At 39.8% G+C, this 14,965-nt stretch overlaps 1 protein-coding gene across 2 annotated transcripts; it reads right to left on the minus strand.

Moving 5' to 3' along the window:
- Window positions 1-6,504: 6,504 nt before the first annotated feature.
- On the minus strand, window positions 6,505-10,172 carry LOC106097955 (uncharacterized). Of its 2 annotated transcripts, none has more exons than XM_019357067.2 (2): window positions 9,711-10,172; window positions 6,505-9,620 (listed from the first exon to the last, which is right to left on the minus strand). In XM_019357067.2, exons 1-2 carry the CDS (start codon window positions 10,033-10,035, stop codon window positions 7,255-7,257), a joined length of 2,691 nt encoding a protein of 896 aa, XP_019212612.1. In that variant the 5' UTR covers window positions 10,036-10,172; the 3' UTR covers window positions 6,505-7,254. The 2 variants fall into 2 exon arrangements, 1 of the variants encoding a protein (XP_019212612.1); XR_002061478.2 differs by having other exon boundaries at window positions 6,576-6,668; window positions 6,825-10,172.
- Between the last annotated feature and the right edge of the window lie 4,793 nt (window positions 10,173-14,965).

Here is a 14,965-nt window from a genome sequence, read left to right on the forward strand (position 1 = left end):
GCTGCGGAGACTCAGGTCTTTTGGAGTGGAGGGCCCACTCCTGAAGACCTTCTATGACTCTGTGGTGGCCTCAGCCATCTTTTATGGTGTGGTCTGCTGGGGAGGCAGCATCTCTGCTGGGGACAGGAAGAGACTGAACAGGCTGATCAGAAGGGCCAGCTCTGTTCTGGGAGGTCCTCTGGACCCAGTGGAGGTGGTGAGTGACAGGAGAATGGTGGCTAAGCTGTCATCACTGTTGGACAACATCTTCCCCCCCATGCATGAGACTGTGACAGCACTGAGCAGCTCCTTCAGTGGCAGGCTGTGGCACCCAATGTGTGGGACGGAGAGATTTCGCAAGTCTTTCCTCCCCACTGCTGTCAGACTGCACAACAAAGACTTTGCAGCTGATCACACACACAAACCCACACGTCCAATAAGACTAAGTGCAATATTCTTTTTCTGACAAAGCTGTATTTTTACTCAGTTGTATACAGCATTTCTATTCAATTTTTATCCTATTGTATATAGTTTTTTATTTTATTCTATTCTATTCTGTACAGTTGTGTACAGTATCTTATTCTTATTCTATTCCAGTGTTCTCTAATTTTTGCTGTATCTTTGCACTGTCCACTTTCTGCTGTAACAAAACAAATTTCCCACGTGTGGGACTAATAAAGGTTATCTTATCTTATCTTACTAACTCCACACACTCAGCTTACCAGCAAGGTTATTATCGTTAACGAAAACTAACGAAATAACGAAAACTAGAAGTGAAAAAACATTTTCGTTAACGGAAATAAAAATAAAAACAAAAAAAGGAAAACTAACTAAAACTGTAATGAGTGTTCACAAAACTAACTAAAATTAACTGAATTTATAGCAAAAATGTGTTTAGTTTTCGTTGATGTGTGCGTGTCATACAATAGTCAAGGGTGAAAATGAAGTTTGGTTTCCACATTTTTTTCTTGCTGTGTCTCATTATGCCAGCAGGTGGCAAGTATGTTAGTCGAGTCGTCTGTGTTGCTGCTCTGTCCACGCGCAGAATCACGTCAGGAAAAGTCTGGAGAAAGCGCCAGAGTCCAATTTGGGATTTCTTTGAATATGACTGTGTTTTGGATAAAGCAAGTGTCTTGTAGTGGAAAGAGACAAATTATGAGGGACATTTCTAAAGGGAAAAAAATCCCACAAACCTTAAAGTGCACTTGAAAAGCTCACACAAGAAGGCTAACCTAGCTTACCTTGAGAAGGTAAGGGAGCACACCCAACCCTCATCCCCAGAAACAGAAGCTAACCCCAGGCAAGGCAGCGTGATGCATCCCGAGACAACAGGACTGGGATATCTACATAACTGTGTGAGTCAATTGCCTTAACACCCGGTGCTGCAAGAGTTAATAGTCTCATTGGGGCCAAGATATACATTTTATAGTTGCCTGGTATCAATGGTTGTTCGTCTGCCTTTATTTATTTATTTAAAGAACCCATAGGTGGGAATGTGAGTTGTCTGTCTCTGCGTGTTAGCCCTGCGACAGACAGGCGACCTGTGCAGGGTGCAGGGTATGGTAGCTGGAATAACAACATACCCAAGGATAAGCAGAAGAGCATGACTGATATGATGAAACTGGGATTTTGTTACACTTTATTGCAAACACAACTAAAACTATAACTGAAACTAATCAAAACTAAACTGAAACTAAGGATTTTCAAAAAAATAAAAACTAAACTAAACTAGCAAACAATTGGTAAAAACTAATTAAAACTGATATAAAATTGAAAATCTGAAGTCAAAACTAAATAAAAATAAAAACTAATGAAAATTGCAAAACTATTAAAACCCTGCTTACCAGTGACTGTCAGGTTAACCATGTTACTGATGGGACACTCTCTGGACTCACACCAGTAAACTCCACTGCATTTCGTTGCCCTGTACCTGTGACATGTGCAATGACAATAAAGTTGAATTCTATTCTATTCTATTCTATTCACTGTCTGATTGGAAAACATTGATGTTACAGGAAGAACCAGCACCTTCTCCCCACCCATCTCCACACTGAGTCCTCTGTTGTTTGCTTGTGTTTCTCCTCAGAGTCCATCCAGCAGAGCTGTCGTCCTCCTCACAGCTCAGAGACACAAAGTCTCCTTTAAAGAACTGAGAGCTGCTGGGACTCACAGTCAGACGAGCTGTGAGGGTTAAAATGCAAAACCGATTACTGTTTTTATTGTTATCGAAACCTACATAATTACAAACCCATACATTACATTTTTTTTCAAAATTACTAAACCTGAAACTAATTCTGTGATTGTTTTTCTGACAGCTAATGTAAAGTTGACAAAATTTCAACAGATGACGAGCAGGTACTTCAATTTATGAGGAATGATGTCTCAAACTAAAGATGTGACAAAGAGACACAAAAATGGGACAAATTTCATCAACAACATCCTGTTTTAGAAAGTCTGCTGGAATTGTCTCAACTACAAATGCTGCTATTATTTATTTATTTATGTATCTATCTATCCATGGCAACACAGTAGTTTGCACTGTTGCTTCAAACCAAGAAAGTCCTTAATTCAAATCCACCATCTGGCCGCAACCTTTCTTTGTGGAGTTGCACATTCTCCCCGTGTTTGTCTCAGTTTTCTGTGGGTCCCACAACCAAAAGACATGCAGTTAAGTAGTGATTCTATATTTCTCATAGAGATAGACAACCATTCTCACCTATGTTTTAGCCTTGTGACCTGCGTCTCACCCTATGGTAGCATGAATGCTTCGGTCCTGATGGGAAACATCACTAAACATTTAAAGCATTTAAACAGACAGAAAAAGGTTACTGACCTTGGTATGTTGTGCAGCTCAGCAGTGAGATCAGAACTAAAGAGAAAAGGTTGGTTTGAGTTTTCACAAATCAATACTTCATCAATGAGTCAGTCAAGTGATTAGTCATATTTTCTTCTGTACTACTGTGCCCGATAAAGAGAGGAGATTCTTTGGTGTTAGTGTTGATTAAAATGTCCCTCTAAAGTCTGGTTTATGATTCATGTCAAAATGTAAAAATTGTGATTTGTCAAATACGATGACTGCAACCAGACATGAATCACGTCCACAGACCTAAACACAGAACACTGACTGAAATAAACTCTACATAAAACATGTTTCATTTTCAAGATTAGGCAAAGTCTTTAACATAAATTTTTATAACAATGTGTCAGAGATCAGTTATTGTAGTCTTGCTGTGGAGTGCGTGTGGAGGACCCAGGTGCGAACACAGGCGAGTAGACAGAATTAATTCCAACAAAAGGCAAGCTTTTATTTTGACTGATACACATGGAACATATATCAAGGCAAAAAAAAAACTAGAGAAACTACTAGACTGTGAAACTATTGCTTGAAAACTATGAATCAACAAACACTATGTTGACTATGAGTAACTATGATAACTTAAGGGAAGATACACATGATGAGGAACAAATGGAGACACACAAAATAAATACACAGGAGGTGACGAGGGGAAGGGAAACACATGGGGACACAGCTGATACAAATTGGCAGGACAACACCACAGGGGAAAGTTAAACAAAAACAATAGCTGTGTCCTAATCCAGCGACCGCACGCTTCATAGTGCGCATTTGTAGACCAATTACGTCACAGCGACGCGACGAAGGGTGTCCTAATTCAAAGTGTACTCCAAATACAGTTGACAAATGCGCCCTTCATTTCCCCAAATTTGAAGGCTGGGTCCAGTGCAGATTTTGTGGCCCCACATATCCCACAATTCATAGTGCGGCAGTGGGTGTGGATATTTTTTCCGAAAAAAATGGTGGATGGCTAACCTTTATATTAAAAATATACGCCGTTCAATAGTCGACCTTAATCTTACAGAGAATGTGATGATTTCATCGATAATTACAGTCAGTCATATATCCACAAACACAACAAGCTGAAAGTCAGTGATGCTGCTCAGTTTGAGGTCCTGAATATGACGGCACAAGCAGGATTCACTGCACTGTTAATGTTAGCTATGTTATATTGCTGCCTCTGTTCAGTGGTGTCAAGCCAAACGGACTTTAACGTGTGTTTGAACGAGCTGACGGTTCACTCGTTAAGCTGAAAGAAAGATGCTTTAATCACAGGAGTCACACATGTGTCAACTGGACCATCTGGGAACTCTTCTTGTTTAGCACTCGTAATAACACAAACACTAAATCCTCCTTCTCTTGTGCTGTTTTGTAGCAGTGTGTACACCTGAGACTGTCACCTGTCTGTCTGTCCTGCACTCTCTCTCTGTTTCTTTCTCTCTGATTGTGGAATAAAAGTATGAACATGTATTTATAAGTTACACTTGTGTTTGAATCCTGCAGCTTATCACACATTTGATTTCCATGTGTGACGACTGCAAGTGTCCAGAGTGAGGACAGACTGAGGGACCCACTGCTGCACATCATCTGTGAGGCTTTGCACCCCTGATGATCCACCAGGACAAACTCAGCAGTGTGTGAGGAAGAGGAGGAGGAAGAGCCAGCAGCAGCTGACAGATGGAGAGAATAGACAGACTGTTCCCTGTTTGTGAAGGACTGCTAGAAAAGTTTAACATAACTAATTGTCTGTCCTGAATCAGTCTTATTAGGTAATGTTCAAATAATGTTATTATCCCAGTGTTTTCAGTGTGGGAGAAAGTACTCAGGGCCTTCAAGTTACACGCTATGTACAGCTCGTACATTTTCCTTTTTACACATATATGTAAGCATTGAGCCAAATTTAGTAATGTCAACATATTAAACGAACAATATTTGTCTCTTATATATAATACACCTATATATACACTGTCAAAGAAACTTGTCTTTGAGTGAAGATTTAAGGTGATAGGAAATATAAATAACTGCAACTTGAGTCTTTACTGAAGCCCAGAGAATGACACAGAGTTCAAGCTCACTGCTGTAATATATAATAATAATGTAATAATAAATATAATATTGGCCATATTACATTATTTACATTACCAACATGAGATGACTTTAGTCTCATTAACAACTTAAGTTAATTGTCATTCTCTTACTAATCTTAAAATGACTGTTCAGTACAGACATAAAGCCCAACAATCATGTTTTACAGTCCCGTGGTCTCAGCCTCAGATACTCAACAAATCAAAGTCATCTCATAAGAAAATAAACGAACAAAAAAACATTTTTCTCCTTCATGATTGCTGTTTATGTTGTATGTAGACAATTAATTTGTCTGCTTCTGAGCAATCAATCAAGCAGAACTTAAACATTGTTATCTTTTGGTTTGTGCTGTCTAAAAGACAGAAAGTAAAAGTAACTGTATTTTCACTGTACTGTTTGGTTTTTAAAATCACTAAATTGCTAAATTAAATTTTTCACAACCTGTTTTTTGTGGTAAGACACTCAGACTTCCTCTTCACAGCCGAAATGTGTCTTCTTTGTGTTTTAAAGTTGCTTTAAATTCTGGTTCACTTGTCTTTTATGTCATTTTCTTACATCGGTCATTGATCAGCCACCAAAACTTGTGTAAAAAAAGCTTTATGTAGCTTAAGAAGGCTTTTTACTTACTGAACAAACATTGCAGAGATGTTCCCTCCATCGTTCCTCTCGGTGATGTGAGCCCTTTTCATTTACAGTCTGAGGACATGAGAAAATTAATCCCCGCCTGTTGCTCTGTGTGCTATTTAGTTGTTGTAGTTGTTTTTTTTCTTCCAACCTATTCTGACATAGGTGGGTGGAAAAAAATGAAAATTGAAAATGATGTTTTTTAACAAGACAGTAACTGATCAACTGATTGGTGTTTGCACTGCAAAATGTCTGAATGGTCAAACTGCTGTAAGCTTTTAATTTTTTTTTTTTATCTTTAAACAATAGTAAATATTTTTTAAAAGTCAATGCTGTTAAAATATGTGAAATTCAGTTCAATCAAATTTTAGTAATATAGCAGCAAATCACAACAAAAGTCATCTCAAGGCACTTAACATTTTAACCCTAGAAAATAACGACAGTCAGATGACATCCTGCACCCTCCACACCACCCCCAGCTCTTGGGTTGCAAATTTTGAAGCCAACATGATAACATTATTGTTAGAGTCAAATTGTTGAATGTTGTCATTATGTTTCTTAAATTTGTAATGTCTTGGTTCAAACTGTATGATCAAAGACATTCCTTTGTCTCTGACCACCTCTCCAACCAATTTGGTGCTGGGGGAGGCTGACGTGGTTTTATTGTAGATACATCCTATCTGAAAGATCTGTTTCTTGTGTTGTAAGCTTCCTGCTTTTATGATCCTTTTGGTGAGCAGGAGGTCACACAAACACACCCCCATGACACACACACACACGTTCTTGCACATGCATACAGGTGCTTACACATACACACACATAGTGCCTTGTCTTTTGTAACCATTGGGGGGTTTTACGGTGGGAGGTGCTTGTGTTGTATTGTGTAAACTGTAACTGTCATGGGAATAAAAAGGCTACGAGGACAGCTGCTCTTTGAAGGAGTTGGGCTGGAGACAGGTGAGGAGCATTGTGCTGCCCTCACGACACGTGACCATGTGAAGCTAGACAGCCAGCGAACAAAATAGATGAGATCTTCCACACAAGGCTTGCTTTTCTTGCTTTTAATGAAGATCTTTTGAAGCCTTATCCTCTCTCAAGGCTTCTCCTTTCTATTTCTTATTTGTAACTGAAATATACAGAATATGAAAATAAATTGCTAGCTAATACACATCTTAATGACAACTTAATGATTAGCCTAGCTTAACACGTGCGTTACATTAGCATCACAGTTAACTCCAGGTAAACACATATAAAAGTTATTTCTGAACACATTAATACTTACAAAGACGAACGTTTCCCAAGGTACAAGCGTGTAGGGCACTTATAGCGTGTACATGAACTTATTCACTCTTTTAATACTGCCGAAGCACTTTTCACAGCGTTCACAGAGAAAAAACGTCAAAGATAGGTTAATGATCAGAGCGCTCCCTCGCTCCCATTTCCGCACATACAATACAAAGATAGCTTGCGACTAAGACGTCTCACTCTGAGCAAATTTCAAACCCACACATTTTAACTGTTTTTAGCATTAATCACATAATATTTCTTAACTTTGAACTTATTTATCACCTTGCTTACGTAACTTAGTCAGACTATGCACTAACTACTGACTTTTGACCAAAAGGCATAACACTCCCCGCTTGATATAACACATTATATCACTATAAACATCAATACAACATATTCAAACATCATTTAGCATCGAAGAATATTCATTCAGTCTCTGCAAGCAAAACAACAATCTCTGAAACTGGTCTGAGAAACATTTTAACAGTCCCATCTTTTACAGTCAGCACTTCCACTTTTCGGACCTTCTTGTCGCTGCTGGGGAATGTTTTTACCACTAGTCCCATGGGCCATTCATTCCTGCTGGCTTGGGAGTCCTTCAGCAGGACCACATCTCCTTCTTTGACATTAGGTCTAGTCTCTATCCATTTTGCACGACTTTGTAAGGTGGACAAATATTCTCCTTTCCACCTTTTCCAAAAGGTATCAGCAAGGTGTTGAACATGTTTCCATTGTCTCCCAAACAACTGCCCTGATGAAAAGTTCCCGAGTGGAGCAGACACAGCACTCATCTTCTGCGTTAGTAACATTCCTGGACTGAGTACTGCAGGACTGTCAGGGTCAGTGGATATGGGGACAAGAGGCCTTGCATCAATAATTGCCATCACCTCGGCCATGAAGGTGCACAACACTTCATGAGTAAGACGTGTTTGTTCAGTTCGTAACAACATTGCATCCGGAATGCGCCTGGCTACCCCTATAAGGCGCTCCCACGAGCCTCCCATGTGAGACGCATGAGGGGGGTTGAATGTCCAAACACACCCTTTCCCTTGCAGGTACTTCCCTACTGCTTTGTTTCCTGAGTTTAGCCCTAATTCCTTACAAGCGCCCACAAAATTGGTGCCTCTGTCTGAGCGCAGAAACTTGGCTGGGCCCCGAATAGAGAAGAGCCTTCTTAATGCATTGATAAAACTGTCAGCAGACATAGTCTCTATCAGTTCGATATGGACAGCTCTAGTTGACATGCATGTGAATAACACAGCCCAACGTTTGTTCTGGGAACAACCACCTCTTGTACGACGCGTCACAATTGTCCATGGCCCAAACACATCTAGGCCTACAGTGGTAAAGGGTGGTTCAGGGGTGACTCGGTCTGCGGGCAAGTCTGCCATTTTCTGGATCTGCATTTTGTCTCGCAACTTGCGACATGTGACACACCTATGAATGACAGATGACACGAGCCGCTTCCCTCCAATTATCCAGTACCCAGCACCACGGATAGCTCCTTCAGTTATGTGTCTTCCTTGATGAGCTACTTGTTCATGATAGTGAGTTACAAGTAGTATGGCGATGTGGCTGGTAGATGGGATAATCAGAGGGTGCTTTTCATTTTCTGTGAGATCGGCAGTGGAAAGACGTCCACCGACTCGTAAGAGACTGTCCTTGTCCACTACAGGATTGAGCTTTTTGAGTGCGTCAAATATGCCACTGTCCTTCTTTCCTTCTTTAATGTTTTCAAGTGTCCCTTTGTAAGCTTCTTGTTGGACAGCCCGAATGATGACTACTTTGGCTCGGGTGGGTTCTTGGACATTTGGTGTCTCACTGAAGCTTTTCCATCCCCTTTGTCCACTTGTCTTTTGTGCAAAGGAAGTAACTACATGAATGAGTCTGGCTATGACTCTGCAAAGAGTGGTCCAGTTTGAGTACTTTTTGAAACGCTTCGAACCTAACTGTGGCTCTGCTACAGTAGTTTTCATGACCTTTATTTCTGGACGTATCTCTCTGTCTTTTTCAGGTTCGATGAGCGTGAAAGGACCAGTGTGTGGTTCTGTGTGTGTGTCAGAGTACAGAAAGGATGGACCTGAGAACCAGGTACTGTTCTGCAGGTCTGCTGCTGGAATGAACCGAGTGGCTTGGTCAGCTTGATTGTTATCCAACATTCTCTGTTGGATGTAGTAATCTTTTGTTTCTGGTTTCTTTTCCAAAGTCTTTCGGAGAGAGCAGAGGTGTTTTAAGGCTTGTTCTCTGTTGTCAGGGAGCCTCCTTCTCGGTGAGCGAAAGGGTAAAGGTGCAACCCAGCTGTTCTCTTGGTTTTGATAAACTTCATTGTCCATTATTGTCAGGAATGCTTTGTCGTCAATAGACATGGCTTGTTTGTTATCACCCTCAGATCTAACAAACACAAAGTCTCCCAAATCGTCTGTGACGCAGGTAGCATTCATAGTGACCCCATAATTCTCTTTAACGTGAATTGTGTTTGGGCAAGGCTCAAAATAGGATGCACGTCCATTATCTAAGGTGTGTGTTTTGTAGACATTGACCTCTGACTGACTGTGCGCTTTTCCTAAACACACCTCCCCCACAATAACCCAACCCAGGTCTAGCTTTTGGGCGTATGGTGCATTGTTGGGTCCGTTGATTTGCTCACGTACCTTATGGACCCTGATGACGTCTCGTCCTAGGAGTAAAAGGATTGGGGCGTGGTGGTCAACAGGTGGGATGTTATCTGCGACTGGAAGAAGATGTGGGTGATGCTGGGCAATCTCTGGAGAGGGTATTTCAGATCTATTGTCTGGAACAGAGTCACATTCAATTAAAGGGGGTAGCTGGATGTTGACTTCTCCATCCAAGGACTCGAGGAAGAAGTTCACAGCTCTCCTACCTGAGGTTTGTTCTCTGCCAGAGCAAGTCTTTAAGGTGTATGGAGTGGGTCTGGCATTGATTTTGAAAAGGCTGAAAAAATCTGACTTAGCCAGTGACCTGTTGGACTGATCATCTATTACTGCATACATTTTTATAGCTCTCTCTTTATGGCCTGCGGGATACACTTTGACTAAACTGATCTTAGAACATGAACGTGGGCTATCACTTTGGCCACATACCTCTGTGCACTTCGACTCGACTGAAGGTGAGCTCTCAGTTTGCTCTTCATTGTCGTTGTTTCCTGGTGTAGTACTCTCAGGGGTAGGAGTAGGACCACGATGCATTGCAGATAAGTGTTTAAGGCTGTCACACTCGATACACTTAACCACTGCTTTACAGTTTTTTGCAATGTGTTGGACAGAGCCACAGCATCTGTAGCAGATGTGATGCTCTTTCAGATAGGCTTGTCTTTCTTCAATGGGTTTGTCTTGTGGAATTACAGGGATTATTTTACATAACCATCATTTTATCATTGCATTAATTATCATTTCATCCAAGCATTTATTGAAGTTGCTGGCATTATGTTATAATTTATATTATAGGGGTTATCATAATCAAATATTAACATGTTTATTACAGGTGCAGTATAACTACTTTAAAATGATTGAGTTAAATATATATATATATATCATAACTCATATGCTGAGTATATTGTTACAGTAAAAAAGTAGCTGAGCAAAGGCCTGAATGTATTCAACTTCTTGTTGCATTTGAGTTTGCCTAGTTACAGGTGACGGAAGGATGTCCAGCCCATGGTGATCTCAAAGGCCTTAGATCATCACCATATTCTTAAGAGTATGCCACAAGGAGGAACCTCTATGTTGCAGTTAATTCTTAAAATACATGAATGTTCTGTACATGCAAATTATGTGCTTGTAAACGCAAGAAGGGGCGTTACAATACCCTGATGTTATAAAAGCAATCTAGAGTGTATTTTGGGTAGAGATGTACAACTGCTTTGCAGTTTGCACCTCTCCACGCTGCGTGCATTCATTAAAATCAATTGTTTGAACGGCCTTTTCTGGACTATCATTGTTTTACTCTCATCCTCAATTTCGGACCCGTAACATTTGGTGCATTGGCCGAGGGTTGAGGGAGAGAAGGTGGAGGTTGAGACCGAGAGGGTCCAAGGTGCTCAAACAGGCAGACACGAGTCAGTGGTCGAAGTGAGTGGACATAAGCCGGCTTATTCAAAGGTAAGGCACTACCTGTTGAATTATTTCCAAACAGTGCTGAATTGGTTCTGACAAAATTGAAAGTCTACTCACTGAAAATTACTGGTAAAAGTCTGTTTTGATTTTGGTGAAAATCTCATGAGAATTGAAGTTGAAGTAATGATAATGTAAGGTTAAGTGACAGTACTGATTAAAGGAAATGCAGTTGGACTGCTAAGGAAAGAGAATTTAAAGTAGTTGGACTACTGAATTTAGGATATAGGTCATTTGAAATCTGTATATGGTCATACAGTTATAATTGAATATAAAGCTGGGCTTGGACATCAATAAAGTTGGTTTGGTGGTTTCATAGGATGTTTTTAAAAACATAATTAAATTTATGTAGAACGGCAGTTGGACTGCTAAGAAGCGCATTTTCTCGGAGTTAACGCTCCCTCCTGGATGACGACGGTTATCCTTGACCTATCATGAATAGGGTTAGTACGGTTGGTGACCGGGGAGGACTTGGGAATCTCTAAAATAACTAGTGGTTGGACCACTTGACCGTTTGGAACGGTATTTGCGCTTTTTTGGGTAGTAAAGGTTGGACCTTGGGCGTTGGACGCTTTTAAATTGACTTAGGAACTTTAGCAATTAGACCAGACACAGGTTGGACCTGATACTGGGTCATTGATTATCAAAAACTTGGAGTTTGTCCCTTGGAGGGTTAATTCAAATTTTGTCTAAATTATGTAGGTTGTGCAATTTAAGGCCTTGTAAATATTATTTAATTTATCAGACGTCTCTGTGTTATAATTTCTATGTTTGTATATAGGCTCTGTCTGCCACGGGCACTGCAGCAGGCTGGTTATTTTGAGAGTGTGTCTGTGTCTATGTAAATGAGATGCCTGTGACTTATTTAGAGTGACATTTCCTGTTTACTAATGAGTGGCTAATGACTGACTGCAGAGCCAGGGTTAAGGACGACTTCAATCTGTGTTTTAAGGGAAGAAATGCAGTTTATGTTTATTATATTTGTGTGACTGTTGTTGATTATGATAAGTATTTCATGATAACTGTAGAATATGAGTATGGGGTTTGCTTGACACGTGTCTGTACTAGGTAAAACTGTGTAAGACTGATAGGAAGTTTATAGAGACTGCTAGACATTGCTGATGCACGTACTTAAGACGCTGGTTTTGTTTATTACAATATGTAAGTAAAGTTTTATTTCTTGCCATGACTGTATGACTTTTTGAGGGGTTTTGAGATAGGATACATAAACTGTTGATACTTAAGACCGTTACCTGGGTTCTGAGAACTGAAATTGAATTTGAGATAATTTAATTAATAAAGATGTCTGTAAGCGATGTGTGTTTTGGGGTGTCGAAGTAAGATGTTTTAGGATTTTTAGATGGGTTTTGTTTCAGTTTGAGATAATATATACAGTTACATTTTCTGTGTGTGTGTTGTTGAGTGACAACATGCGCAGTTTAAATTGGGCGTTGTTCCTTCCTCTTTTTAGTTTTAAAACATAAAGGCTGTGAGATTAAAAATTACTGTGAGTAACGGTTTGACTTTTGACTAGGGAAATAATATGCTTACTTTTGGGTCTATGAAGATATTTGACCTTCAGTGATGTTATGAGAGGTTTCAGTTTTCTTTTTCTTTTTTCTTTTGACTTGCTCTTTCTGATCATGGAAGGCATGTCCAAAATACTCGTATGAAAGCGTATTTTGTGTGATTTTAACTGTGTGAATGCTGTCAGTATTTGATTTGAGTGACTGGGTGATTTGTCTGAGTAAGTGAAAAGGGGAAGTCTGAGAGAGAGAAAGGCAGTGCGTGTGAGACGATTTATGGCGTCTGAAAGAGGTTAGAGCATTTAAAAGGTGTGTATGGAATAAAGGAGTGTGAAATATATTTCTTGTGTGATGAAAAGTAGGATGTGCTAAAGTTTGAAAGTGTTTTTAATTCAAGAAAACAAAAAACAAAGGAGTTAGATTAGTTTGAGGAACAGGAAATATTGCTCTATGTACCGGGGCTGCAGCGACAGGAAATAGTGAACAGGAACTGTGCATGCCCATATATGGGAACTGAGTGTGTACAGAAAGAACACAGAGAGAGAGATTTAACTCTAGGCACATGAAGCAAATGAAGCCTTTAAGAAAAAATGAATATAATACTAATTATATGGTTTAGTGTGTCAATACAGGTGGGCGTCTTTCAACTTTGCAACCTTGAGTTCAGCAGCAGAAAAGTAGATTAAGAGAATTGGGAGAATAAGCCAGTTTTTGGCTCGAAATTGTGCGGCTGGATCTCTCACTTTGTCCCTGAAGCGGAGAAGAAGTTCAAAGGACAGTTAATCGCCTGATGAAGACCGATAGAACATCGTGGACTTGAATACAGCAGGCAAACGACAGTGCCACTGATCCAGTAACACTGATGACGACTGACGACCAGCAGCAGCATGTAAGAGTAATGTAACATGTACTGTGAAAATACAGGCTGGGCAGTTGAACAGTGGGATAAAGAATTGTGGAAGAGCACTGGACATTGAGTGATATTTTGCCATGCTGGGACTTAATCTGAAAGAAAGACTGTAAAGAAACAGAGAAGAAGACAACAGCTGAGTTGAGACTGTGTTTGCGGGAGCTTTGAAGCCCGAACAGGACATTGTGCAGAGAGGACCAGTGAGAGATGAAGCTGGACGAGTTTGACTGCGAGAATATAGGATATAATTGGATTGAAAATTGAAACCTGAACTCATGAATTGTTTAGGGATGTCCACCACAGCATAACAAAGAGGTAAACATTAGAAAAGGTAAGAATAATGAAAGAAATAATTGTTATTACCTTAATGAATAGAAAACACACATACAAATTGTTACATGTGAGATTATTTTGAAATGAATCAGAAGTGAGATAGTTTGAATCTAAAGCTCAGTGGTGAAATGCATAAATTAAATATGAATATATAGGATGCAATGAAGAAACAGCTTACACGTAGTGTACATTAACATGAATACATAGAAATGCAATGAGAAACTCAATGAATTAATTTAATGAAGAAGCAGTTTACACCCAATTAACATAAAATGCAGGGAAGAACACGCTTACATGCCTGGCATAATTGGTGTTTCTGACCAGAGACAGAGAAATGGGTTATTTAACCACTGGTGATAATAATGAAAATGTCTTAGTTTTGTTATTTTCAGGAGTAAAGCAGACTTGGACCGGCTCTCCACAGCAGCAGTCGGAAGAAAGTTAGAGGTTAACATCTATGGATAAGTTAAGGCAAGTTTCTGGTTGAATTGTTCACAGCAGGATGTGTCCAGGAACCTGAAAAGCAAGCCCCAGCTCCTGGCTGAAGACCAGGAGGGCGGTAATTTAAGGTGGGAAATCAAAATGTGGGTTAGTAACTCGGGGAAAAAGAAAACTGACTGCTTAACTGGAGAGTTGGGAAGAAGTCTGGGAGACTGTGAAGTCATAGATGCAAAATAACATATACCCATACACACACAAACAGAAAATGCATTAACCTTATAAAGACAAGCTCCTGAAGCTTAATGAACAGATATTGATTAAAAACCTGGCTAAGAACATAAGCATATGCAATGAAGATCGGCTTGCTACTTGTATGAGTGAGAGAATGGTGTGAATGTTGAATAAACGGATTAAACTAGTTTAAAAGGGTGACTTAGCAGTGCTTTTGCACTGAGTGATCAAAACAAGTGATTAGTATAGAAAGAAAATGAAAATAATTGAATAAGTGGCATGAGGTTTAAAAAGTATTTCTTGTGCCAAGTTAAATTGTTGAGATATGGCTGAGTATGGAAAAAGTTTGAGAGCTTGTGTGAATGTGGACAGAGGAGCTTGCTGTGTGTGTGTGATTGAGGCCTTAAAGGAGGGGTAGATTGTTCAGAGGTGCAAATTTGATTAGGAGGTTTATAAATTAGTGTTGACACATTGTTGTAAGATCTTAGGCTGAATCTGAGTATGGTAAAGTGCCTAACCGGGGTTATTGTTGTGTACGAAACGGTGCAGCTTTTGGTGAGGTTTT

Source organism: Oreochromis niloticus, linkage group LG3 (genome assembly GCF_001858045.2).
Source record: "Oreochromis niloticus isolate F11D_XX linkage group LG3, O_niloticus_UMD_NMBU, whole genome shotgun sequence".
NCBI classification, from domain to species: domain Eukaryota; kingdom Metazoa; phylum Chordata; class Actinopteri; order Cichliformes; family Cichlidae; genus Oreochromis; species Oreochromis niloticus.